Below are 27225 nucleotides of genomic sequence, written 5' to 3'. Positions count from 1 at the left end.
GGGGGTGATGGCTGGGGTTGTTTGCAGCTGCCAGAGATTCAGGCCTGGGGCCGATGAGAGCTGGGCGGCTGATGGGCCTGGCATTCACCTCAGGGAGAGCCGTGGTTCAGGCGTGAGCTTGCCAACTCCCCGGGGAATGGGGCTCTTCCACAGGGACAGGGCGACTAGACGCCACCCACCCTGGGCCTCCACCAGCATGGGCAGAGAGTGGCCTCAACATACCTCTTTTTTCTTGGATGTCCTCATTTCTAGCTCCCTCTCGCTCATCCTGCTGTAGTGCTTCTGAACAATGGGATAAATAAAAAGAACAAGAATATTCTTTCCGACTCCAGACCACGGAGGTTTGTGAGCAGCGGTCTAGTCCGTGCTCTCCTGCGGGAGTGGACCCCACCCTGCGCCAGTGGGTCCTGCGCTCTGCTTCTTCTCGGCCCCGCAGCGGAGAGCCACCGAACCTTCACATCCTCTCTTTCAAAAGAATACAACTCATACCACACAGTTCTTAAGTAAGCGATGAAGCAGGTCATGGCAAAAAGTCCAAGCCCAATGATTTCTAGTTTCTGCGGATAAAGGTCAAACTCAGGGGAGTCCTAACTACCCATTCAGCCTGCAACTGCCATAACCGATGCGAATTTTCATGTATGTGAATCATGCGCTCTGAATTGTATTTCTTCTTTTTTTCATATTTCTCTCTTTTTTGGGGGCTATGCCTGTGGCAGGCAGAAGTTCCCAGGCCAGGGACTGAACCCATGCCACAGCAGTGACACCACATCCTTAGCCGCTAGGCCACCAGGGAACACCAGTACTATTTCTTAAAGTGACATATTTGCTGGAGTCTGCACTTTACTGTGCTCCCTACGGTGACCATGAACTTGAAGGGAGCAGGCTGCTCAGCTCTCCCAGACCTGCTCTCTAAGGGAGTGCGGCTGGCGGGGAAATCTCAGGCAGGCAGTGTCCTGGGATGGGATGGCAGTGTCCCAGCTCTAAACGGTCCTCCCTGGCTATGTGCTGTTGGGGAGGGCGCAGTGCCCTGGGCTCAGGCTTCTCCCAGGGAACAGACTGCTGCCTGGAGGCTATGTGAGGTCTGGGGACAGGGCTCTCCTGGAAGCAGCTGGGACAAGCCTAAAGCATCCCTGACCTGCTCAGGTACCAGGTTTAACAGAAGATACACCTGCTTCTTTAGTTTGCATAGTTGAAACCAAGGTCCTCAAGCTTCATAGTCAAGTAAGCCTCTGACACTGTCAACAGGATTGTTTTGGGCATCTTGATACACACTGCTTTTAATTTCCCTTTTGGGTGTGTGTTATCTCTGGTGTGTTATTATCCATCCCCCATGAAAAATTACAGGGTGGAGTTTTGGACAGTTTTCTAGGTGCATTGCACACCACCAGCCTGATTGCCAAATCCCAGGCCCAGGACGTCCCATTGCTCGGGACCCAGTCCTCCCAACTGGCTTTATATGTAGCACAGGGATGACTTCTAATAGGCAATCAATGAAAAAGTTGAGTGGAACATGAAAATGTTTCCAAGGAAAGCATCCACCGCTCTCCTCTACATGATAGCATGGTGATGATAATATTTTGTTTTTCCTATGATCATGATGACAGTATTTTTGGCATGTGGCTGGGGAGGTGACACCCTGGTACCTGTGCAACAGCCACTGTGCTGTGTCCTCATTTACTGCCCCACAACAAGCATAGCAGCCACCCCTCTCCTCCCTGGTCCGTGGCTGGCTCTGGTTCTCCTCAGGACTTAGCCACCTAGGAGGCATCTCTGGCACCAGACTTCCTGAGTGTTTGGGAGATGCAGCCCAAGGCCCTGGGGAAGCCAAGGGCAAAGGGGGCGCCCCTGCCTCCGAGGCACTGACCTTGAGCCTCCCAGGGCAGGAAAAGATCCAGATCGGAGGTCAGAGGAGATGCTGGAAGGGACAGCGGAGGAGAAGCGGAGGCAGAGGGAGGGAGAAGCCAGGGTCCAGGAAGGCAGAGACAAGAGAAACAGGAGTGAGAAGACCCTCAGGGGGCCCGGCCTGAGGGAGGCAGCTGCTCCCGCTCTGCAGCTCCTTGGCGCAGCACACTCCCCGAGCCCATGGAGGGGAGGGCCGCAGGCCACCTGCATGGGTCCCACAGAGGGGCTGCTCGGCACAGGGCCTGAGGCCAATGGCACACAAGGTGCTCACCTTCTGAGGAGCTGTCCTCGGTGAAATAATGGGTCGCTTCCAGGGCTGACTCGGCCTCCTCTGGGCTCAGGGCTGTGCTCAGAGAGAAAGGGGAGGGAGGGCAGGAGGGAACGTGACTCACCAAAGCCAACCTCGAGCGTCCTGGACAAAGGTCTCTCCATGACCCCCCACCACGTGCCCCGCCGCTCCAGCCTGGCTGATGTGGCGTGGGTCACAGTGGTAACAGCAACGACTGATTGTGGTTGACTTGTACATTGTGTTTGAAAACGTAATACAGTCACTTCTCGGCCTTTTGGCTAAGATCAAGTGAAAACATAATCCCTATCCCAAATAAAATCCAGTCAGGGCAGCTGGAAGGGGGTTGAACAGCCATCCTTTCTCCCGCCCCGATGATGACGTGGCCAGAGGACCCTTTCGGGATGTTTTATGTTCCCACAGGCACGTGAGCAGGGACTGGCCAGGCGCAGGGTGTTCTCACTTTATACATTTTGGGCATTTCTATACATACTGCCTGCCTCATTTTGTGTGATGAAGTAGTCTCTGGGGTCTCGGATCCATATGGGTCTGTGCAGGGGGCTTATTCTCCCCGGTGTATGGAGGAGGAAGAAGTGGGTGAGGTGAGGAGGTGGCCAGGTGGGGGCCGCCACTGGAGCCCTAGTTGAAGCAGGGCAGCAGAGGTGGCTGGGGAGTGGCCGAGCTGGCCCCATGTGCCCTCGTCCACAGGCTCTCAGCCCAGTGGGATCTGCCCAGCCCAGGCCTCTCTCTCGACAGGATCAGAGGTAGCTGGTACCAATTTTCTTTTGGAAGTGTCCCTGAGGCCACTGTTCCTCATCATGTTATAAGGCAAAAGTGGCCACAAGTGACAACACCTGTGTCAGAAGCAGGGCTCTTCAGCTCTGGATGCAGAGAACAGTCCGGTGGGGAGCTTTAAAACTACACTCTGGGCCCTGCCCTGGGCCAATCAAGTGAGAGCCTCTGGGAGGACTCCCTGGCGGCATGTCACACACAACAGCAGGGCCCTACGGTAGCTCTACCTGAGAGTAGAACCCCTGGGGCCCAAACTTTAACCTGCCTCAGTCAACTCCCTCTAGTGAAAATGAGGCCCTGCTCCCAGCACGGAGAACTCTGAGCCCCTGCCCCTGCTGATCAAGGCGAGCTCGGCCCAGGCACGAGACCTGGTCTGCTTTGGGGCCAGCTGCTGCTGACCTGTCAGTGTCCCAGCAGGGCTCCCCGGCCACCCCTCGGGCCTTGGCAGTGCCTCTAGGCCCCCCTGGTAATAAACATGAACCCTTGAGAGACTTAAGGACAAGCTAATGAACAAAAGGGATCTTAGCTTCAAACCTGAATCTCCACTCCTGCGACCCTCCTCCTGGATTTCTAGTGCTCCGTCTGGGTCGTTGGGTGGAGTCCCCCCCACCACCCCTGAGATCCCCGCACATCACCTCCCAGGTCACGCAGGTCATGGCCCTGCTCTCAGCCCACAGTGGAGCTGGACCTCAGCCCTGGCACTCCAGCTCCTGCCCCTTGCCCTCCATCAGGGCTATACTGGGACCCCAGCTGCTAGGAAGCCCGGCACCCCACAGAGGCCTGTGCCTCGGGACCCCCCCAGCCCCAGCTCTGGACGCGTGAGAAGCCCTTCCTGGGGGCGGCGGGGAGGCCCTCACCTGGAGGCAAGTGCAGCTTGTAGAGCACCTTGAGTTTCTCTGTCAGGTCTCCGTGGTACATCCCACCTGTGGAGGAAGGCCAGCAGGGAGGCATGCTGGCCAGAGGGGACAGGAGTCCCACGGCCAGGCCACATTCAAATATGTGCCCTTCCAGTGGGTTCCAGTGGGACCTGCCTTCCACACCGCCTGACTCCCTCCTGGAAAGGCCCCTGGGGACCAGCACCAGGCCTCCCACTTTCCCCTGAGCTTTGCCCTTTGCCTCTGGCACCCGCAGACCTGGCCTTAAGCAGCCCAGACTGAGGGAGGGGATGAGAGGAAGGGCGCCCACTGGACCTCCGTGTGTCTCCAGTGGGAAAACTGTCCTCCCTTTCTCAAGGGTCAAGGGCTCCAGGCTACCCTGGGCTCGCTGCAGTGGGAAGACTGGCCAGGGCTGGCATCTGGAGGCTTTCTCAGCAAAGGGGTGGGAATGGACAGGCCCTGCAGGCCCTGGAGCCACTCACTCATCCCTGTCACGAACTCCTTGAAGTTGATCAGCGAGTCCTTATTTTCATCCAGGAGCCGAAACATGCGTCCCGCCAGCACGGGTGTGTGGGAGCCACAAGCCCAGGGCGTCAGACTGGCAAAGAGTTCCTGGAACTGGTTCACGTCGATGCGGTACTGCTCCAGGTAGGGCAGGCTGGGGTCCCGACGCACAGCTGCAGGGCGGCTGCTCCCCCAGTACTGACTCGCCAGGTGCTTGGCCTGCAGGGGGCACAGCCTGGTGAGATGGCCTGGCCCCTGGGTGTTCAGGATCCCCAGGCTGGTCGGGGTGCTCCTGCTCCTCCTCTGTCCAGGTCTGCAGCATCCCAGATAGTGAGCACTGGGCCAGACACAGAGTCTCACAGAACCTCCCGCTCTGGTCCTATCAGCCCCTTGTTTACAGATGTGAGAGTCAAGACAGAGCCCCAGGACTGCCAGCCACAGCGGGTGAGAGGCAGCACTGGCTGGGCTGCTCTGACCCTAAGGCCACAGCAAGGTGGTGACCTTGGGGGCCAAAACAGAGGCAGCTGGAGGGGCCCACGGGACCCAACCACAAGAGCAGAAAAGCAACGTAAACGTGATTGTTCCTGCCTGCTCTCCACACCCTTTCCCCTTCTTCTGTTAACAGCACCTGAACTTTTAGTGGAGAGCCCCTTGTGTCCCACCCTCAAGCCATGGCCATGGGGTAGGCACGTGGCCCAGTTTCGGTTCCAGGAGCAAATACCCTCCTACCACCATTGCACCAAACTTGAGTCAGTCCAACAATCAACCCTAGGTTTTTTGCTAAGACCACTTGGAAAGAAAAATTCTCTTATCACTGGGGTTACTGAGAGGACAGGATGATCCCGGAGCTGCTGACGACAGTCCTGTCACTCTATAGGAAGAGCAGTCTAGGTGATATCTGAGATGGGGTAGCCTGACAGGATGCTGGCACACCTGGATCCAGCCTTAACTTTTCAGTTACACAGGCCAATGCAGTCTGTCATATAAGTTGACCGGAGTGGATTTTCTGCCACTTAAAGGTATTCTGCCTAAACTTCAAAAAGGATTAAATTCTACCATGTGAGGCTTGTGGTGACTGCATCTGAGAATGCTTTCAAGTCTACTTCTCTCCTGACAGGAGAATGCTGCACTGCAAATGCACTTAGGGGAGCGGGTCAGGGTAGTGGTCCTGCCTTTGCTCTTGGCTGTCACCTTAAACACCATGTAAAGGTCCTCCAGCTCTTCAATTGAGAAACCGATGTCCCCAGGTATAGCTCGGACCTAGAAGGAGAGAAAAAGAGGATGAACTAGTGGAATCTCAAGTTCCTGTTCCGAGAGAACCCCCGTGTGGATGAGGGCAAGACACGAACCACCCTCTTGGTGTCACCAGCTGGTGCCAGGGTGACCCATTCAGGAGAGAAGGTGTGGTCTACATGCTTACTCCTCGTCACCCATCCTGCCACTCAATTCACACTCCCTGAGCTCCTTCCTGGGGGACCCAGTGCTGGGGCTTTGTGTTCTGGGTACTCAGTCAGGGACATGGGGTGAGGGGCAGTGACCTAGAGAATGCGCTTGGGATCCCTGGAAAGGCCCTGGCACCGGCTCTGTGGAAAGTGGCCTAGAACTTCCCAGTAACTTCTCCCTACAGAGATGGGAAGACAAAATCTCGCAGCAAAGGTCAGCAGGCTGAGCGGATGGAGGGCTGGCTGGCTGAGTATTGCTACCCAGGGGCGGAGGCCAAGCCAGGCCAGAAAGCTGAACCCAGAGCAGGTTCGGCTTGGCCTTTAGGCGCTGGGGCATCAGAGAAGCTTCCCGGTGATCAATCCACGAGCAGAAAATAGTGCCTAGGCCTCTCCCCAGTGCCCCAAACTTGCATCTTCACTCCCATGTGACTATGCCAGGGGGCTCTGCATCCCACCCCGTGGGGAAATTGGAAAGCTGCGCGGCAGGAGCAGCCCACTTGGGTCGCCGCCCCCACCCCAGCCCCAGCCCGCAGCCTGGGGCCACGGGAGCCCAGGCCCATTCATACCACACTCCTCTTGGCCGTATCCTCCAAGGACTGGATGACTTTCAGCCGCTGTTTAAACCGCATCTGTTCAATGTCCTCGGCCCTCAGGCTGCTGAATTTCTACCAGCCAGAGTGACTCAGTGAGATAAAGTAGAACCATAAAGCAGAGACAGCCATCCACCTCGGCCACCCACACCCACGTGACCCCATGGAGCCGTCTGGCCAAACAGCACCAGAGTGCACTGACCTCATACGACACCTTCAGGAGGTCGAAGATGTCCACCTCTTCAGGAGGCTTGTCCCCGCTGGTCAGCAGGGCATGGAGGTGGGGGATGGGAGGAGAGACGCTCTGCTTATTGACCACATTATCCAGGTATCTGCAAGGATTATAGGACAGACATCTAGATCACCCGCAGGCAACAGGCACATCTTACCTGCAGCTCAAGGATGTGGAGGGATCTCATTTGCCCAGACTCCCAACTAACGAGCGTCCTGAGGGCTGTGTGTCCTCAGGAGGGTGGGCCATGAGCCACTGAGACTGCAGGGCAGAGAAGGGAGACGCATACCCTGGCAAATCAGGGATGCCCCCTGGAGGCAGTGGAGAGAGGGCCGCACCCCTCAGAGGTCTGAGCACTCACTCTGAGAAAGCCTGCCCTCTGGTCACCTGTGGGTGGGCACCCTTTCTAGGCCCAGCCCCTACCACCCCAGGAGGAAGGCTTGTCCCAGCTGGAGGGATGACATGCTTCCTCTAACTGGCAGGTCACTGGGGACGTGAGGACTCCCTGCCCTGGCTGGGAAGAATCAGGACCAGAGGAGTGTTCCAGGAGGAAGGCAAAGGAAAAGTCCTGCTGAGGGGGTGTCCAAGGGAATGTAGCCTCGGGACAGGGCCCGACACTCAGATGGAGGACAGTGCTTGGGCCCCTACATCCACTGGCCCCAGCCCCATCTCCTGAGGAGCAGTCCCATCTGTCTGGTTTGGGAGGGGGGATAAAAACCATTCACAGACTCCGGCCTTGGGCCAAATGTCTTGTCATCACTGAGGACAAAGAGCTGGCAAGGCCCATAGCAGGGCGGCAACAACTCTGCCAGCCTGGGACTCCTGCAGGCTCCCTGTCAGCACCTGGGCTGGCTCGGCAGGCTGGGGGCAGCGTCAGCGGCTGTCCCGGGAGCCTTTCAGGTGGGGCAAATACATGCACATGGATTGTAGGACTGTGCAGAGCTCAGGGCCTGGGCCAGAGTGAGGGCCATGGATGTAAGGGGCTTGAAGGCCAGGCTGGGGGACTCAGGACCTTTGTCCAGGGAACCATCAGTGGCACAGGGACTCTCCAAGTCTCAAGGGAGGAGCAGGGCCAGATGCTGATCAGAAAAAGCCCTGTGGGTGAGAGTGGAGCAGGGAAAACCGTGATGAAGCAGGCACAGGGCCCTGGGTGGGGGTGTCATGGACCTGCTCTGAGGCCGTGGGGGGTTGAGGGAAGGGGCTGGATCCCAGAGAGAGTCTATGAGAATGGGATGTGGGGACTGAGGGAGGAGGCGGTGGCCAGGATGACCTGGGGCCTTAGGCGTGCTGGACGGGGTGTCAGCTCAATCAGCCATTACTGCCCCTCTAGGTGATGGGGAAGCAGTGATGCTACCGAGCGGGAGGCCCTGCTCTTCCAGTGCCTCCAGCCCACCGGGCCCTCCAGCCCACTGTGCTGTCACTCACTACCTGTGTCATCTTCTCCCAGCACCTGTTACTACTTCAGTGCCATCCTGTCTCCTAGGAAGGAGGCTAGCCTCTGCTTCATGGGTGGCCCTGGGTCTGGCCCTGCCTGGGCACTTGGTGGGCACTCAGTCCCAGGATGCTGACTGAGGGGAACACAGGGCTGGGGAGGGGCTCAGGCCCTGCCACCCACGGGAGTGCTGGCCAGCTCCCCAGCAGGAGAAGGGAGGCCGGCTCGGTCACCTGCCCAGGACGGTCATGGCCTCGCCCTCGTCGCTGCAGCCCAGCAGCTGCTCCATGTTGGCATCCAGAATGGCCAAGGCCACCTGCAGGATCACCTTGATGCCCTCATAGAAGAAGCAGTCAACAATGACCACAGCGCTCTCAAAGGGCATGACGCTGAGGAAGAGGGTCAGGAACCAGGAGAGTGAGATGCTGGAAATCACGCCCAGGTCCTGCATCTTCTCAGAGAGCTGCGGCAGGAAGTCTCTCGTGAGCTCTTCGAAGATGCCTTGGTCCACCAGGGCTCCTAGAGAGGGGACGAAGGAGTGTGAATGCTGAGCTCACACCCCTGGCTCAGGCAGGCCCTTTGTGGCACTGGGACCCCGGGGTCTCAGGCACAGGAAGCCCGCCTGGTCCTTGGCAGCTCTGCTTACGACTGAGGGCTGGAGGGTGCAGGTGGGGTGGAGAAAACTAGAAAGGGGAAGAAATCCTCTAAGTTCCTTTCTACAGCTTCCAAACCATTGTGTGCAAAGAATGATTTCTTCCACCATGCTTGGGTTTTCTTTCTGGGAAATACTAGTTTCTGTTTAGCGCATCGGAGGTAAACAGTGGCCCCAGTAGCTTGTGTGTTCTGACCTGAAGCTTGTGAGCAGATGCAATTCTATAGGACCCCCAAAGTGGAAACCCCCAAGACAAAGAGTAGGGGAAGGACATTTTAGAATAATTGACTTAATTATAAATGTAATTAAACATATTTGCAAGCGCATTTCCATTTAATAACATGGATTCTACTAGCTGTGAGTTCACAACAGTTGATGGGGGGATGTACTCTTTAGCTGTGATGTTGGAAATAAAAACATTTAAGAAGAGTTGGGTCAATGTGAAGTCAGGCCCTAAGCTAGCTTCTCTGTCAGCAACTCCTAGAGAATCTGCATTAAGTCTGGGAGAGACGCTTGCTCTAGTCGTGCGCAGGTTTCACAGCTTCCTAAGCTCGGAGAGGGAGCTGTGACTGCCTGCAGCCTGGGGCCTCCAAGGGCTCACCCGTGGGACATGCTGAGCACAGGTCTGGCCCGGGGAGGCCCGCCACCCCAGCAAGCCGCCAGCCCCGGGCACTCACCCACCACCCTGGTGTTGTAGTAGTCGGGCAGCATGCGCTCACAGAGAGCCACCAGCAGCCAGAAGGCCTCCTCCTCGCTGCCATAGAGCAGGAGCACTGAGGTGACGATGTTCATGGCCTGTGGGCACAGAGACGGTGAGGGGTGCTCCCCGAGCCGTCCTCTCCCAAGAGGCCTGCTCGGCCTCGCTCTACAAGCAAGCCTGGCAACAACAAATCAGCCCGCCCCACTCCAGGCAATCTGCTAAAAAGCAATTTGCAGGAAATTTGATTTGGCAAAAACAGTCAGCCAAGTTCCTCAAACTGGACCAGAGGGCATCTGGACACTCAAGAAGGCAAGGCCCTTCTTCAGGGTGTCTGGGGTCGCGGGTGCAGAACAGGGCCAAGAGGCTGTGAGTGAGCTGTGTGTGCCAGCCACACAGCTTCAGGGTGGCCATGGCAAAGCAGAGCTTGCAGGAAAAAGCTTCCATGGTGGCAAATTATCCTAAAAATGATTTAGAGCCAGTACACTGGTTTTCCATGCTCTGGTAATATGTCCTACGGAAGGTGGTTTCTCTGAAATCCAGTCTGAAACAGTCAAAGGGAAAGAGAAAGCCATATGACCTGGCCAAGAAAATGCCCATTAGACTTAAAATCAAATGCCTCCAGAAACACAAATCAAGACTGCAATATCACCTCACACCACTATGATGGCTATTATCAAAAAAATGAGAAAATAGGAGTTACCGTCGTGGCTCAGTGGTTAACGAATCCGACTAGGAACCATGAGGTTGCGGGTTTGATCCCTGGCCTCGCTTATTGGGTTAAGGATCCAGTGTTGCTGTGAGCTGTGGTGTAGGCTACAGACGTGGCTGGGATCTGGTGTTGCTGTGGCTCTGGTATAGCTGAAGAGCTACAGCTCCAATTGGACCCCTAGCCTGGGAACCTCCATGTACCATGGGCGCAGCCCTAAAAAGACAAAAAGAAGAAAAAAAAAAAAAAAAAGAGAGAGAAAACAATTGATGTGGGCGAGGGTGGGGAGAAACTAGAACCGCTGTGTGCACTCTGGGTGGGAATGTAAAACGGTGCAGCTCCTGTGGAAAATGCTATGACCATTCCTCAAAGAATTAAATATCCCATCACTATATGATCCAGCAATTCTACTTCTGGGTATAGGCCCCAAAGATCTGAAAGCAGGGCGTGGAGCAGATGCTGCACATGCATGCTCATAGCAGCATTACTCACAAGAGCCAAAAGGCGGAAGCAACCCAAGCAGCCACTGTTGATGAACTGATACACAAAGCATGGAGTATACATACAACGGAATCCTTAAGAAGGAAGGACATTCGGACACATGCTACACCATGGATGAACCTTGAGGTCATTTTGCCAATGAAATAAGCCAGTCACAAAAAGTCAAATGCTGTATGATGCTAATATCACAGAGGCAGAAAAGATAATGGTGGTTGCCAGGGGGAACTACGGGAGCTGGTTCATGGGTACAGTTTCTGTTCTGCAAGCTGAGTTCTAGAGATGGATGGTGGTGATGGTTGTACAACGATCTACTTAATGCTGCTGATCTATACACATAAAAGGATTAAGATGGTAAGTTTTGCTACGTGTATTTTTCTTTTTTTTTTTTGTCTTTTTGCCTTTTCTAGGGCCACTCCTGCGGCATATGAAGGTTCCTAGGCTAGGGGTCTAATTGGAGTTGTAGCTGCTGGCCTATGCCACAGCCACAGCAACGCCAGATACGAGCCATGTCAGTGACCTACACCACAGTTCACGGCAACACCGGATCCTTAACCCACTGAGCCAGGCCAGGGATCGAACCCGCAACCTCGTGGTTCCTAGTCGGATTCGTTAACCACTGAGCCACGATGGGAACTCCCTGTTATGTGTATTTTAACACACACATAAAACAAGCAGATGCCTTCGGGGCCCAGACCAAAAGCACATAGAAGACAACTTGATATATGGCATGGGGGTGAGGTGAGCAATGAACACTGCTCTTCATTTCATCTTTTTCTGTGGTCAGGACTGTCCTTGGGGAAGAGGGCACAACCAAAGGTGTGTGAGGTCATCACTCAGGCCCAGGGCCGTGGCAAGCTGCTCCTGTGAGCCTCTGATGGGAGGGGCTGCCTCTGGCCCCTGCCGAGCCCCTGTACCTGGCAGTAGCCGATGGTGGGGTTTCGGAAAGCGTAGGCGGTCAGCACCCGGCGGAGTGCAGCGATCCCCAGCTCGTTCTGGAAGGCGGGGTGCTCAGGCATGGAGCGGTGGAGGTCTCGCTCGATCTCCTCTGTGGCCAGGCTGTACTTCCCAGTGGACTTCTCCACCAGCTCAGCGTAGTAGCCAGGATGAGTCACCATCTCATTCCAGGCCCCTGTGCAGACACAGCTGGAAGCTGCCGCCCTCCCCATCCCCTTCCAGGACTTTGAGGACAACGACAGGGCAGGGTGGAGACATTGTCATGGCAACGAAGAAGGGAAGTGGCACTTTGGGGCCAGTTACAAGGTGCCAGGCAAAGCTTCCCCCATCACTGTCTTGGGAGGAGACACCCCACCCAAGTCTGAATGGCTGGCTTGCCCTTCTCCTCAAATCATCCGAGTGGCCAAGGGTAGGAATGTTGTTGGAGTCTGTCCCAAGGAAAAGAGGCCTCTGGGGGCCTGTCTGCCTCCCACTGCGGGGGGAGAGCACCATCCCTTGGCATCTGTTCCCTGCAACGCCCTTGCTGGCATGGGCCCACACTAGCCCCATCGCAGCTGAGAGCCCCATCTCTGCCCTGTACAGGCTGCCAGGGCCTGCCTGGCGACTCAAGAGGCCCAACTGGGGTCAGCCGAGTTCCCACATGGAGGCTGGGGCAGCTCACCAGAGAAGAGGAGCCACAGCTCCCCCCGCAGGCTCTCGGGGATGCCCTTCAGCACCAGCTCCCGCGTTCTGGCCGTGCGGTACATGCACATGCCGCGCCCGAACTCAAAGAAGTGGATGTTCCACGACTCCTCCTTCATCTTCTCCTTGGCCTGGGGGAACAGCACACAGGCACCCGTGGGTAAGTCCCGGGGTGCTGGGGCTCTGCGCCTCTCCCGCAAGGGCCCCAGCTGGGCTGAGCAGGTCAGGCGGGGTGTCCCTGGGCACTGCCCTTCACCAGCTCAAGGCTGTAGACTGGCCCCAACCTCCCCCCGGGCCTGGCCTGCAAGGGCTTACCCCCTTGGCTCCCAGGTCCTCCATGGGCGTGCTTCTCTGGAAGAGCTTGAGCAGACCCTGGGAAGCGGTGGGCGCCTCCTGTGCACAGGCGCCCTGGTGGCCACCGAGGGGTGAGGTGGGGCTGCTGGGCTGAGTTGCTGGGGAAGACTGGAAAACACGACATGGGAGGGAAAGCACTGTGAGCTGCTCAGAGCGAGGGCGTCTGCTGCGCTCCTGGGTCTCTGCACTGGATCGCAGCCCAGCCCTACCTCCTCTTTGGCTGGCCTCTCACAGGGACAGGTTCCAGGGCCCATCCTGTCAGGCCCTCTCTCTGGGAGGTCAGGGCCAGGAGAGAAGAAGCCCTGTGGGGACGACCCCTCCTGAACTCTGCGTGCCCTACAAGGGCTTGATTGGTGGCCCAGGCGGTGCTCCCTGGGGCACCTGCCCTGCTCCAGCCTCTGGGTACAGCCCCTGCCGACCCCTGGAGGGACAGCTGCTGGTGGGTATTCCCTAATGGTCCCTGGGCCCCAAGCCATTGCAGCACTGCCTCCATGGGGCCCCTGGCCACCGTGATGGGCTCAGGCTGGGACTGCTGGGGAAGAGCACTGGGGAACCCTCTGGAGCCCCAGCACGGAGCCATGTGGAGAAGGTGGCACAGAGGCAGGTGACATCAGGCCTGCACTGTCCTTTTCAGACCCAGAGTCCCAGCTGAGGCCATCCAACCTGCAGGTGCCCTCCATGCCTGCTGAGAGGGGGAAAGGGGTCCTCTCTCTCTCAGGCTACTTGTCTGCTGAGCCCTCAAGGCCCCCTCAAAGAAGAAGGGGCTCCCCGAGTTCCTGCCTTCCTCTCTCTGGTCCACATTCCTGGTGTGTGGTGTGGCCTACAGCGGCCATACCACCTCTTTGCTCTGGACTCACTGCAGCTCAACACTGGGTTCTGCTCAATAGTCCACCACACTTCCAACAAGGCTGTCAGGGCTTTGGGAGGCAAAGATGAAGATGCAGACCTAGAACTTACTATGTGGGCTGTAAATCAACTACACTTTAATTAAAAAAAAAAAGTAAAAAACAAAAACATAAAAAATAGAACTTAGTATGTGGAGAGGGGTCCCTGCCTGTGGGCCACCTATGCCGTCGGCTCCCTTCCCTATGCGGCCTAACCACAAATAGGGCCCTGGTTAGAGGAGGGCCTCATAGGGATCTAAGCCTCTCCCCAGTGTAGGAACCTGGAATCTGCTTTCCCATTGCATAGACGGCCAGAAGGCAAGAGAGGTAGACCCTGGGTGGTTCTGGGAATATATCAAGGGGCTGGCAGAAGAAAACGGGGACATCGGGGACAAAGGTCCACAAGGAAGCCCTCACATTCAAGCTTCTTCCCCTGGCTTTCTGGAACCCCTGCCCCCGGCCCTCACCCAGCAGGGCAACTAAGTCAGGTCCTAGTCAGGCATCTGTGACCTTCAGGTATAAGTTACATTACACCATACATCTGGCCCCTGTTTATGGACTGTGTTCTGCCTGCAGATGCCTGACTTCCAGGTGAGCTCACTGCCAGGGGCACTGGCCTCTGCAAGGAGCTTGTTCCCTGGCCCAGGGGTCAAGTGAAACAGAGCCAGCTCCCTCTCCAAGTGCCTAGGCAGGACCAACCCTGCTCTTGGGTCCCTGGGAATCACTTCTCCTTCTGCTGCAGCTCTCCATTTTCATCTGAGGGAACACCACAGCCCTCTCCACTCTCGGCCCCATGCTGTGTGGGATCTGCTGAGGCCTGGAGTCACAGCCACAAGCTAATTAGTATTTCCGATCCCTGGGCTCGGGGGTACTGTGTTGGCCACTCTGCAGGGAACTTTGGGATGAGCCAAGGAGGATGTGGGGGCTGCTGCCACCATCCTGGTGCCATGCACACCCTGGGGAAGACACTGTCCTGGCTGAAAGCCAGATCCAGTGGAGAGGGCCCAGCTCTGATGACTGGCGGCTGACTGCGTGGACTTCATGGCTTCATGGGCCAGTGAACTCTCCCCCTGAGTGCTCCAGTCTGGGCTGTGAGTTCTGATCCTGCTAGCTGTGGTCCTGTCTGGTAAGGGCAGGGGTGCTGGATGCCACCCCCCAGCACTTCACCCTGTGTTCCTTACATAAGAACCTGCACCACAGCTTCACAGGGTATACAAGCTAAATTCATCAAACTACTCTTTCAATGTAGTACAGCACATTATATATTAATTTTATCTTGGTAGAACTGTTTTTAATAAAAAAGGGGAAAAAAAAGAACTCTGCTAGGTTCACATCCATAGTCTGCCCCTCTGCCCCTGGCTGGTTTCTGAAATAGATTTTAGATCAACTAAAACACATTCTTATGACAGACTGCTGGAATCCGGGGCCGTGACCCCAATCCACACTGACAGCACCCTAATGCAGAGATTGTGCTTCTGGCCCGAGGTTCTGCACAGGGACCAGGGCACAGATGGACTTGTAGGCTACAGAGCATTGCAGAGAATCAAAAATCTGAGTGCTGGATGGAGTTCCCATCGTGGCTCAGTGGTGAACGAATCTGATAGGAACAATGAGGTTGCGGGTTTGATCTCTGGCTCCACTCAGTGGGTTAAGGATCCAGCGTTGCCGTGAGCTGTGGTGTAGGTTGCAGACGTGGCTCGGATCTGGAGTTGCTGTGGCTCTGGCGTGGGCTGGCAGCTACAGCTCTGATTAGACCCCTAGCCTGGGTACCTCCATATGCCGCGGGTGTGGCCCTAAAAGGACAAAAAGACAAAAAAAAAAAAAAAAAAAAAATCTGAGTGCTGGAAAGGAAACTGACTCAAGGATGTGATCTCAGTAGGAACTGCCTTGGGTGACAGGTGCTCCCAGAGTGATGGTGAGCTCAGGGGGTCCAGGCCTGCCGGGAATCCTTCGTTTTCTAGTCCAGTCCCTCGCCTCTTCCCCTAGGTAACCCTCTCACACAACCTTCCAGCACAACCCTTCCCAACCACCTGCCTTCCTCACTTCCTACTGCCAATTATTTAACTGAGCAAGCAGGCAGGAGCGCTCTGAGGGCCGGCCCGCCTGCTGCATGCCCTGCCAGGCCCCGCTGGGCCCAACCTTCCCTCCACTCTCGTGCAAGAGCACACCCCTCTCACCCTGAGGATCTTCTGGCAGCTGCCTCCTCTCCACTGGCCTTGTTACCATCAGCACAGAATCCCTACATGCCCTTCCATTCTTCAATGGGGGGTGCTTGCACGGTGTGTCCACTTGGGATCCACACACTTTATAGAGTACACATGTCACACTCTGATTACAGAGTCACCTCCAAAGGGACCCCTGTGAGTCTCAGCTGACATTTTTACAAAGTTTTTTTTTATTTTCTTTCTTTTTTGGCCACCCTGCAGCATACAGAGTTCCTAGGCCAGGGATCAGATCTGAGCTGGTCTCGACCTAAGCCACAGCTTCAGGAACATGGGATCCTTAACCCACTGTGCCGGGCAGGGGGTTGAAGCTGCATCCTGCTCCCAAGACACAGCTGATCCTATTGCACCCCAGTGGGAACTCCATTTATAAAGTTTCTTGAAAGAGTTGCCTAAACCCACTGTATCCATTCCCCCTCTCTCAGGTTTTTCCTTGAGAAAGTGTCAGAAAGTATATGTTTATGTTCCAACAGTTACCTTTATGCTACTGTCTTTATCTAGGACCCTGGGTCCCCTCTTTCTAGACACCAGATTCCCTCCTATGGGCAAGAGTGAAATTAGCAAGTAGCTCTTTGGCCCCCTCTGCGCTTTCCTGGCCAACATGTAATTTAAAGTGATACCTTTTGCTCTTAGTTAATAAGGCAGTCAGCTTATTCTACTTCCCATGCCTCATCTTGTGTTTTCATTTATCTCCCGAGTCAGAGCATATAAAATTACATACAGGTTGTCATCTTCATCCTTGTTATCTAGTCTCATTCCAACATTTAAATACATTCAATGCTCCCACCAGACCTTCTGCCAAACCCTCTCCCGTCACTTCTTTGTTGTCTGAGGTTGTTCACTATTAGATTCCTCAAAAGCTTCTCTGAATTCCTGTATGTTCCCAACGGCCTGTGGTCTTTGTACCTCAACCTGTCAGTTTGCTGCACAGAAAATCCTGAGGTTATGGGCTTTTTGCTGTATATTTAAAAAAATGTTACTCTACTTGTATAAAACACTGCTATCAGAAAGTCTGATGTGCAATCCCTGCTGTGGTTTGGTGGGGCAGTGAGTTAATGATCTGGCTTGTCTCTGTGGAGGTACTGGCTCAATCCCCAGCCTGGCATAGTGGGTTAAGGATCCGGCATTGCTACAGCTGCAGTGTGGGTGGCAGGAAGCTCTGGCTTGGATTTGATCCCTGGCCCAGGAACTTCAATATGCCATGGGTGCAGCCACAAAAGAAAAAAAGAAAAAAAAAAAAAAGACTGCCTCTCTGATTTTCATTCCTTCATAAATGACATGGTCTTTCTTGACTGGTTGCCCAAAATAATTTTTTAAATCTTTAAAGTTCAAAAGTTTTACTAGATGTTATATATATATACTATATACTATTCTGTGTTGATTTTCCAGACATATAGCCAGGTAGATTTAAGTCTTCTTCTTTTTTTTTGTCTTTTTAGGGTTGCACCCATGGCATATGGAGGTTCCCAGGCTAGGGGTCCAATTGGAGCTGTAGGCCACTGGCCTATACCACAGCTCACGGCAACGCTGGATCCTTAACCCACTGAGTGAGGCCAGGGATCAAACCTGCATCCTAATGGACACAATGTTGGGTTCTTAACTCACTGAGCCACAATGGGAACTCCTGAGAAAACCTGTCTTGAATTATCAATTCTATCAGTTGTTATTCTATGGCTTTGTTTTTCTTTTTTTTGGGGGGGGAGTTATGTTACACGAAAGTTCTTTGCCTAACTTCTTTATCATTCCTCTTGACTATTTCTCTCTCTCCTCTTATCCCCAGCTCATGGCAATGCCACATCCTTAACCACTGAGTGAGGCCAGGGATTGGACCCGCAACCTCATAGTTCCTAGTCAGATTCGTTAACCACTGAGCCACTATGGGAACTCATATTTTTTTTCTAATACTTTCCTGACTCCTGTCAACTGTCTTTTCACATTTTTCTGTTGATTTGTCACTTTGTCTCTAAGCTTTCTAAAATTTTTAAATTTATATTCTTTAGTAGTTTCTAACACTTTTGTAATTCTTTTTGAGATCATTTAAAAATATTAGGTCATTTTGAAATATTTCATCTGCTTTGGGGGATGTTGTTCTAGTGTGCTTGCTTTGTGGAGGGTTTTTTTGGTTGTTTCCTTCTCTGCAGAGGGTGTGGTCATAATCTTCTATTGCTCACATTTGAATGGCCTGGTTTTTCTGTACCTTTTCTATATGTATGAGGTAGCTGTTTGCACCACACAGCTGGGGCTGTCCTCTGCTACGGTCTCTCTATGGCGCTCCCCTCCAGGACTTCCTGATCTGCCTCCTCTAGTGTCGGAAGCTTCTCTCTCTTTACCTGCCCCTCCGACCACTGTTGCTGCCCTGCTCAGTCCCAGCCCTTTTTTTCCCCAGGGGAGGCGCTCTCCTTTGGAAAGGCAGTTTTTGTTGGGTGTTTCAGATCCATCCTAGCATTCTCTGATCTTTCCTCTGCTTGTGGATTCCCCTGTTTTTGTTTTGCTTTGTTTTTGGTCTTTTTGCCATTTCTTGGGCCGCTCCTGCGGCATATGGAGGTTCCCAGGCTAGGGGTCGAATTGGAGCTGTAGCTGCCGGCCTACACCACAGCCACAGCAACATGGGATCCGAGCCTCGTCTGCAACGTCTCCCACAGCTCATGGCAACGCCGGATCCTTAACCCACTGAGCAAGGCCAGGGATCAAACCCTCAACCTCATGGTTCCTAGTTGGATTCGTTAACCACTGAGCCACGACGGGAACTCCCTGGATTCCCCTGTATTTTGTGCTATTTGTTAACTCATCTATAAAATGGAGCCTGAGAAATGTGCCTCTAGTATTGCTAGTGGGTCCTTGCAGTCACTTGCTGAGGTTTCTGTTCAGTGAGTCATCTCTTTTGAGGACGGCATCTGTAGGAGGGGGGTGTTTTTGGTGATTTCTGAATTCCTTGGCTCTTGGGACTGTAAGAACCTTTTTCTCTTCCCCTTACTACTTTAACACAGCTGCTGATTCTATATCTGTAGAATAATGCTGCAGCTGGTGGTTTGGCCCCACCTACTTGTAGTCTGGGGTTTGTGAGGTACCCTTCCACCTGGCTTTGTTAAAGATGTTGTCTGTGGGTTGTTATTTTTACTCTTAAAGTTTCTCTGTGTGTTTTTATGGAAAATGTGATAAGATTTAAAAAGCTACCCCAGGAGTTCCCTTGTGGCTCAGCAGGTTAAGGATCTGATACTGTCACTTCAATGGCCTGGGTTGCTGCTGTGGTGGAGATTCAATCCCTGGCCCAGGATCTTCCACATGCCACAGGCATGGCAAAATATAAAATAAAATAAAATGTAAAAAGCTCCCCCAATAACCACCACCTTGTCCCAGCTGAAGGCCACTCCATCAGGCTTTTCCTCCTGTTCTTTCACTAAACATCTCTTGTCAAGGCCACCATGAACTCTCCTTGCCCCCTCCACTAGTCAATTCTTGGTTCTGACAATACTTGATCTCAAATTCAAGCTGAACTCTTGATTTCTCCTTCTAAACTTGCTCTTCCTCATGTCATTATACAGTGATTCTATTCTCTAAGCTACTCAGGCCCCAAAATTATAGGGTTATCTTCTCCTTTCCCATACCCCTACCTAATTCATCAGATCTACCTTCACATTATATCCTGAATGCTAACACTGAAGAATCTAAAAAAAGAATTTAGAAAATGATGCAGAAATGGAGTTCTCGTTGTGGTGCAGTGGAAATGACTCCAACTAGGAACCATGAGGTTGTGGGTTCAATCCCTGGCCTTGCTTAGTGGGTTAAGGATCCGGCGTTGCTGTGGCTGTGGTGTAGGCTGGCAGCTGTAGCTCCCATTAGACCCCTAGCCTGGGAACCTCCATATACCATGGGTGTGGCCTTAAAAAAAAATGATGCAGGAATTGAAGGAACATTGTAAATCAATTATAATAAAAATTTTTTCTTTTAAATGATTTTATTTACAATAGTATCAAAAAGAGTAAAATACTTAGGGATAAACTTAACCAAGTAATAAGCTAAAGACTTATATGCTGGAAACTAGAAAATGATGAAAGAAATTAAAGATGAAATAAATGGAAAGACAATTTGTGTTCATGGATTAGAAAACTTAATATTGTTAAGATGTCAACATTATCCAGAGTGATCTACAGATTTGGTGCAATTGCTATCAAAATGCCAATGACTTTTTTGCAGTGAAAACAAAACAAAACAAAACCCTATACTAAAATTCATATGGAGTCTCAAGGGAACCCAAATAGCCAAAATAAGCTTGGAAAAAGAACAAAGTTGGAGGTCTCAAATTTCCCAATATAAATATTTACTATAAAGCTACAGTATTTAAAACAGTGGAGTCCTGGCAAAATGATACAGACCAATAGAATAGAATTGAAAGCCCAGAATTGAACCCTTGCAATATATATGTTCAAGCGACTTTTTTTTTTTTGGTCTTTTTGCCTTTTCTCGGGCCGCTCCTGTGGCATATGGAGGTCGAATCGGAGCTGTAGCCGCCGGTCTACGCCAGAGCCACAGCAACATGGGATCCGAGCCGTGTCTCTGACCTATACCACAGCTCATGGCAGCGCCGGATCCTTAACCCACTGAGCAAGGCCCTCAACCTCATGGTTCCTAGTAGGATTCGTTAACCACTGAGCCACAATGGGAACTCCTCAACTGACTTCTGACAAGGTTGCCAAGACCATTCAATGGGGAATAAATAGTTTTTACAACAAATGGTGTTGGAAAAACTGGATACCCACATGTAAAATGAGGAGGTTGGATACCTATCTCATATCACATACAAAATTAACTCAAAGCAGAGCAAAAGACCTAAATGTAAGAGCTAAAACTACAAAACCCTTAGTATACAACACTGAGAAAAAGCTTATGACATTGTATTGGCAATGATTCCTTGAATATGACATCAAAAGCACAACAAAAGAAAAATAAATTGAACTATATAAAAATTAAAAGCTTATGTACATCAAAGGATACAAGCATCTGAAAGAGAAGGCAGTCCACGGAATGGGAGAAAATATTTACAAATCATGTATCTGACAAAGGGTTTATATCTAGAACATCTATAATTCGAAAAAACAATCCAATTTAAAACATAGACAAAGGATCTGAATAGTCATTTCTCTGAAAAAGATATGCAAATGGCCAATAAGACATGAAATGCTGCCCAATGTCACTAATCACTGGGAAAATGCAAATCAAAACTATAACAAGGAGTTCCCATCATGGCTCAGTGGTAACAAACCTGACTAGGATCAATGAGGATTTGGGTTTGGTTCCGGGCCTCGCTCAGTGGGTTAAGGATTTGGCGTTGCCATGAGCTATGGTGTAAGTTATAGACACAGGTCAGATCCCATGTTGCTGTGGCTGTGGCTGTGGTGTAGGCTGGCAGCTATAGCTCTGATTTGACCCCTGGCCCAGGAACTTCCATCTGCCATGGGTATGGGCCTAAAGAGACAAACAAAATAAAACAAAACAAACCAGCAACAAAAAAACCTCACAATGAGATACCACTTCATAACCATTAGAATAGTTATTGTAAAAAAAAAAACCAGAGAATAAAAAGTGTTGGTACAGATGAGGAGAAAGTGAAACTTTTGTATTGCTGGTAGAAATGTACAATGGTCTATCCACTATGGAAGACGGTATGGCAATTTCTCAAAATATTGCATCCTGATTTACCGTTTAACCCAGAAATTCCACTTCTGTGTACATCCCCCACATAACTGATAGTAGGGTCTTGAAAAGCTATTTGTACACCCAAGTTGATAGCAGAATTATTCACAACAGCCAAAAGGTGATAGTAACCAAAGTGCCATAAGAAGATGAATGGATAAACAAAACATGTACACACAAACACATGCACACACACACACGCACACTCACTGAGGAAGGAAATTCTGACACATTCTACAATGAAGATGACCCCTGAGAACCCTATGCTGAGTGAAATAAGCCAATCACAAAAGGACAAATACTGTGTGACTCCTCTTATATGAGGTACCTCGAGTAGTCAAGTTCATTGAGACAGAGCATGGGATGGTGGCTACCAGAGGCTAGGGGTGGGGAATAAGGAGTCAGCATGTAATGAAAACAGAGTTTCGGTTTTCCAAGATGAAAAAACTCTGGAGATGGATGGTGCTTATAGCTGCACAACAGTGTGAATATACTTGATATCACTGAACTGTCCACCTAAAAATGGTTAATAAGGTAAACTTTATGTTATATGTATATTTCTTCAAAAAATATGTACATATTTGCATCCCAAATTTGACCACTTCTCACAAATGCCACTGCTACCACCCTTGACCAAGGCTTGTGTCCTAATTACTTCTAACTTGTCTCCACTATTCTTGTCACTCTCTAGTCCAGCTCTGTTCTAGAGAAACGTAATGAGAGCCACATATGTAATTTTACATTTTTTTGGTACCCCACATTAAAAAGCACAAAAGAAACTGAGATTAATTTTAATAATATACTCTATTTAATCTAACACAGTAAAAAATATCATTTCAACATGGACTCCATATAAAACATTATTGAGATATTTTACATTCTCTTTTCATGCCGAATCTTCCACCTCTGGTGTGTAGTTTATGTTTACAGCATATCTCAGTCTAGACTGGCTGCCTTTCAAGGGCTCCACAGCCATGTGTGGCTCCTGTTTTGGACAGCTGCACCCTATTCCACTCTCATCATGGCAGCTGGAGTAATTCTACCAAACACAAACAGATCACGTCCCACCTCTAGTCAAAACTCTCCACAGGCTCCCATCTCACTCAGAGTCAAAGCTAAAGTGCTTATAAGTACCTATGGGCTGTGCATGATCTGGCCTCCTGCTTCCTTTCTAATCTCAGCCCCCTGGGGCCTGTCTCCACTCATCTCAGCGCCTGTGATCCTGCCTCCAGGCCTTAGCACCTGTTAGTCCCTCTGCCTTGGACAACCTGTCCCCACATCCAGGTTGGCTTTGTCCCTTCTTTTAAGTTCCTGATCAGGACTTCCTGTTGTGCTGCAGTGGAAACAAATCCAACTAGGAACCATGAGGTTGCGGGTTTGATTCCTGGCCTCGCTCAGTGAGTTAAGGATCCGGAGTCGCCATGAATTGTGGTGTAGGTTGCAGACGCGGCTCGGATCTGGCATTGCTGTGGCTGTGGTATAGGCCGGCAGCAACAGCTTCGATTAGACCCATAGCTGGGAACCTCCATATGCTGTGGGTGCAGCCCTAAAAAGACAAAAACAAATAAACACTCAAGTTCCTGATCAAATACCACTTGATCAGAGCCCCCCTTCCCCTGGCAATCCTGATCCTTTTATCCTGCTTTATTTTTATTCACGGCCCTTATGGCCCCCTGACATTCTGGATGTTTACTTGCTTACTGTCTGCCTCTCTCACTAGAATAAAGCTCTAAGAGGGCTGGAATTTTGTCTAGTCACTCTATTCCTAGTGCCTAGAAGAGCACTTGGCACCTATCAGGAATGCAGTAAAATGTGCCGGGTGAACTAATGGCAGGTGCTCTGAAGGGGCCATGGGGCTGTGCTTGCTCTGGCCGGTCAGGCCCTGTCATCTGTGGCGCTGGACCTCAAGAAGGCAGCTCAACACTCCTGCTCACATCCTTTCCACCAAATCCAACTGCACACTTTCTTGAAATCCCAGATCAAGCTCAACCTCCTCTAAGGAACTTTTCTTTTTTTAATTTTTATTTTTATAGCTGTAACTGCAGCATATGGAAATTCCTGGGCTAGGGGTCGAACTGGAGCTGCAATTGCCAGCCCACATCACAGCCACAGCAACACTGAATTCGAGCCGCATCCTCTACCTATGCTGCAGCTTGTGGCAACACCGGATCCTTAACCCACTGAATGAGGCCAGGGATCGAACTCACATCCTCATGGACACTATGGCAGGTTCTTAACCTGCTGAGCCATACAGGAGCTCCAGGAACTCTTCTTTTTTTTTTTTTTTTTTTTTTGTCTTTTTGTCTTTTTGTTGTTGCTATTTCTTGGGCCGCTCCCGCGGCATATGGAGGTTCCCAGGCTAGGGGTTGAATCGGAGCTGTAGCCAACGGCCTACGCCAGAGCCACAGCAACGCGGGATTCGAGCCGCGTCTGCAACCTACACCACAGCTCACAGCAACGCCGGATCGTTAACCCACTGAGCAAGGGCAGGGACCGAACCCGCAACCTCATGGTTCCTAGTCGGATTCGTTAACCACTGCGCCACGACGGGAACTCCCAGGAACTCTTCTTAATGTCTCCAGTGCATACTGATTCTGCCCGCTCCCTTTCCATCCATTCCTTATCTACTTAATAGTTACTGAGCATCAATTACAGGGGTGGAAATTTAAATGCTTTTCTGGGCCAGACCAGGTGGGGTTCTGGGGAGCTTATGGATATGTGCCACCGCTTGGCTCCAATGCCACCCAGTGGGAATGTGGGCCCTGTAATGCCAGGGCTCCTGATTTTTCTAGAGCAGCCAGATATGTGGAGTTTTTTACTTTTTTTCTTTTTTTGTCACACTTATATAAGTTCCCGGGCCAGGAACTGAATCCAAGCCGCACCCAAGACCTATGCCACAGCTGCAGCAATGCTGGATCCTTAACCCACTGCACTGGGCTGGAGCTCTAATTGGGAATGCCACAGAGACAAGATGGGTCATAAACCTACAGTGGGAACTCTGATATGTGATTTTTTTTTTTTTTTTTTTGCTTTTTAGGGCCACACCCATGGCATGTGGAAGTTCCCAAGCTAGGGGTCAAATCGGAGCTACAGCTGTCAGCCTGCATCACAGCCATAGCAACGCAGGATCTGAGCTGCGTCTGTGACCTACACGAAAGCTCACGGCAACGACGGATCCTTAACCCACTGAGCGAGGCCAGGGATTGAACCTGCCTTTTCACAAATACAAGTCAGATTTGTTTCTGCTGCACCACGACAGGAACTCCCACTTTAGCCATTCTTTGAAGATAGGATAGGTTTGGTAACAACAGATTCTCTTAGTTTTTCTTCATCTGGAACTATCTTTATTTCTCCTATATTCCTGAAGGATCTTTTCACTGGATTTTGAAATTGACTATTCTTTTATTTCAGCCCTTGAAAAATATTGTGTCACCCACTTCTGACTATCATGGGTTTAGGTGAAAAATCTGCGAGGCCAGGGATTGAACCCATATTCTCATGGATACTAGTTGGATTCATTTCTGCTGTGCCACAAAAGGAACTCCCCATATGTGAATTTTTATATGGATGCTTCTAATCATGAAGTGTTTTCACAAATCCAGAATGATAACAGTACGCACATCTTGTCACACCAGGAAAGCAAGGAAGTGATCAAACACGGCTGGGGTCATGTCAAAAGGTCTCAGATGCCAACCCGAATTCCCTCTGGTCACAGATGGCATGAGGATAATAACTGTCATAGACTGAAACACATCGAGTTGCTTAAATCTGTACATTCATAATTGCACTAAAAAGTAAACAAAAACTGAACTAGTCACATTGGGAGGATACTAGAAAACCAACTCGTCATCATAACAAGTGGTGACTAAAAAGAAAGAATAAAAAATTTATTCTGCCTTTTCTATAGGATCTGGGCCTCAGGGTAAGCAATACTTGATGAGGGTACATTTCTCTATATGGAAGTATTCCAGCTAATAAACAGGAGGAATGATAAAATGAAAGTGATCCCATGTGCAATCCCTAATGAGTCACTGAATTATCTAAGTGATACCTGTCAGTGACTGGTGCCAGTGCACGGCGGCAGCGAGATGACCAGGTGTTGGGTATGTCTTGGTGAAAGTACACAGCACCTCAATCCTGCCCGCGAGTGGACCTCTTGCCACTAAACACAAGTAACTGAACCCGCATCTGATCTGAATCTCACTACTCAACCACCGACTTACAAGAGGGGACCAAAAAACGTGTTAATGCCTCCAGGGGATGCAATCAACAAACACCAGGCTGTGAGAAACTCTATAGCATAAATGACAATTCTTTCAACAAAATACTGCAAGAAAAAACAGAGAAAGAGAGCGAAATGGGAGCAGAAACCTACAGATAAAAAGGGATTATATTAACCAATTGTAATGTATTTATGACCTTTGTGTACCTCAGTTCAAATGATTAAACTGCAAAAAGCACATCTGGGGAATGTAAATACAAGTACTGGATGTTAAAAAGTTATTGTTAATGTTGTTGGTGCAGCAAAGAGACTGCAGGTAAATTTTTAAAAGGGAGTCTTTCCCTGTAAGAAAGACTGAAGAGAGGAATGCCAGGTAAATAAACCCAAGCTGGACAAGCCTAAACAGTGCAGCTCTCAGTACAGCAGAAGTTCACAAGGGACAGAGACGAGGGGGGCTTATGTGGAATGGGACCTGAGGCAGGTGGGTGACACTCAGGAGGACTGGGGGTGTCACAGGGTGCATGGAGGCCTGGGACCCTGGGCATTGTGCGTTTCCTACGCTGCACCTAGCGGGGACCCTCCCCATCCCAGGACTAAGGCAGGCACCTTGGGGCTGCCTGAGCTCTTCTCCTGGCCCAGACCCCCAGCCCACTGCTCCGAGGGGCCCTCTCACCTCTGGGGCTGGGTCTGCAATGCTGGTTTTCCTTGCTGCTCTGCTGCTGCCCGGCTGCTTGGACGGCATTTTCTGGAGGAAGTCGGAGATCCTCTGAACCAAGAAATCTCGGTCTTTCAGGTTGGCGAACAGGAAGGTCATTTTGCTCTTGGTGCTAATGGACAGAGGGCTGGGCAGGACACCAGAGCTGTCAGCTTTTTCGACAATGGTCACCTGAGAAGACAGAAACACTGTTTAGGGGTCTGCATCTTGGGGAGTAAAGCCTGACAGTCCTGCGAAGGTGGGAGCGCGGTGGGCTTAGGCCATTCTCTCCCAGGCCTGGTGCAGGGAGCGGAGGAGGTGCTCCCTGGACCTGGCTGATTCGTATTCTGACTCTGCCGCTTGCTGCTGCGTGAGCTGCATGCATGCCTGGGCCTCATTTTCTCAGCTGCTGATGGGTGTGAGCACGTTGGCCCTGCAGGATGGTCAGTCATGTCCCTGCCCTAAATCATGGCGAGTGCCTGGCCTGCTTGCCTCCCGAGCACTCGGTCCCTCAACACTTGCTGACATGTGTCCTGGGCCTGGCTCTGGCCGCAAGTGTGTAAATGCAGCGGCACAGGTGTGCGGGGCACAAGATGGTCTTTCAGGGGTCCCTCTGCAGGGACCACAGCCTTGGGTGCGTACAGTGAACATACCGGCCAATGCATATGGTCCCCGGGGGAGGTGGGGGCCATAGGACAAGCTGGGAGGCCACTGGGCTGCTTCCTGCTGATGGCATCTCTGGGGAGGTAGCGACTGAGCTGAGGCCTGGAGCAGCAGACAAGGAGCTGGGGAAGAGGCCGGCAGCCACTGTGAGGAGGGCGCCAGACTGGCCTGATGGACAAGGAAAGGCTGGAGAAGCTGGGGCAGAGTAAGCAGAGCGTGTGTGCGTGTGTGCGCGTGCCTAGGGGT

At 51.5% G+C, this 27225-nt stretch overlaps 1 protein-coding gene across 2 annotated transcripts in view; it reads right to left on the bottom strand.

Annotated features, from left to right (window-relative positions):
- Positions 1 to 27225, bottom strand: part of TBC1D9B (TBC1 domain family member 9B) — a 50491-nt gene that overhangs the window by 3596 nt on the left and 19670 nt on the right. The window contains exons 7-20 of one of the 2 annotated variants that reach the window (XM_003123648.5): positions 26296 to 26508; positions 12565 to 12711; positions 12230 to 12380; positions 11529 to 11743; positions 9385 to 9502; positions 8289 to 8574; positions 6594 to 6723; positions 6368 to 6466; positions 5551 to 5619; positions 4338 to 4578; positions 3838 to 3903; positions 2174 to 2245; positions 1865 to 1915; positions 223 to 282 (exon numbers count right to left, since the gene is read on the bottom strand). In XM_003123648.5, coding sequence (XP_003123696.2) covers positions 223 to 282; positions 1865 to 1915; positions 2174 to 2245; positions 3838 to 3903; positions 4338 to 4578; positions 5551 to 5619; positions 6368 to 6466; positions 6594 to 6723; positions 8289 to 8574; positions 9385 to 9502; positions 11529 to 11743; positions 12230 to 12380; positions 12565 to 12711; positions 26296 to 26508 — 1918 coding nt within the window. The remainder of the gene's footprint in view (positions 1 to 222; positions 283 to 1864; positions 1916 to 2173; positions 2246 to 3837; positions 3904 to 4337; positions 4579 to 5550; positions 5620 to 6367; positions 6467 to 6593; positions 6724 to 8288; positions 8575 to 9384; positions 9503 to 11528; positions 11744 to 12229; positions 12381 to 12564; positions 12712 to 26295; positions 26509 to 27225) is intronic. The other variant, XM_003123647.5, reaches the window with a different exon arrangement.

Source organism: Sus scrofa, chromosome 2 (assembly GCF_054392235.1).
Source record: "Sus scrofa isolate SSC_HxYL_T2T_F1_AM1 chromosome 2, Sscrofa_HxYL_maternal_Yorkshire_Landrace_v2.0, whole genome shotgun sequence".
Taxonomy (NCBI): Eukaryota; Metazoa; Chordata; class Mammalia; order Artiodactyla; family Suidae; genus Sus; species Sus scrofa.
This window is presented reverse-complemented; position numbering and strand designations above follow the sequence as displayed.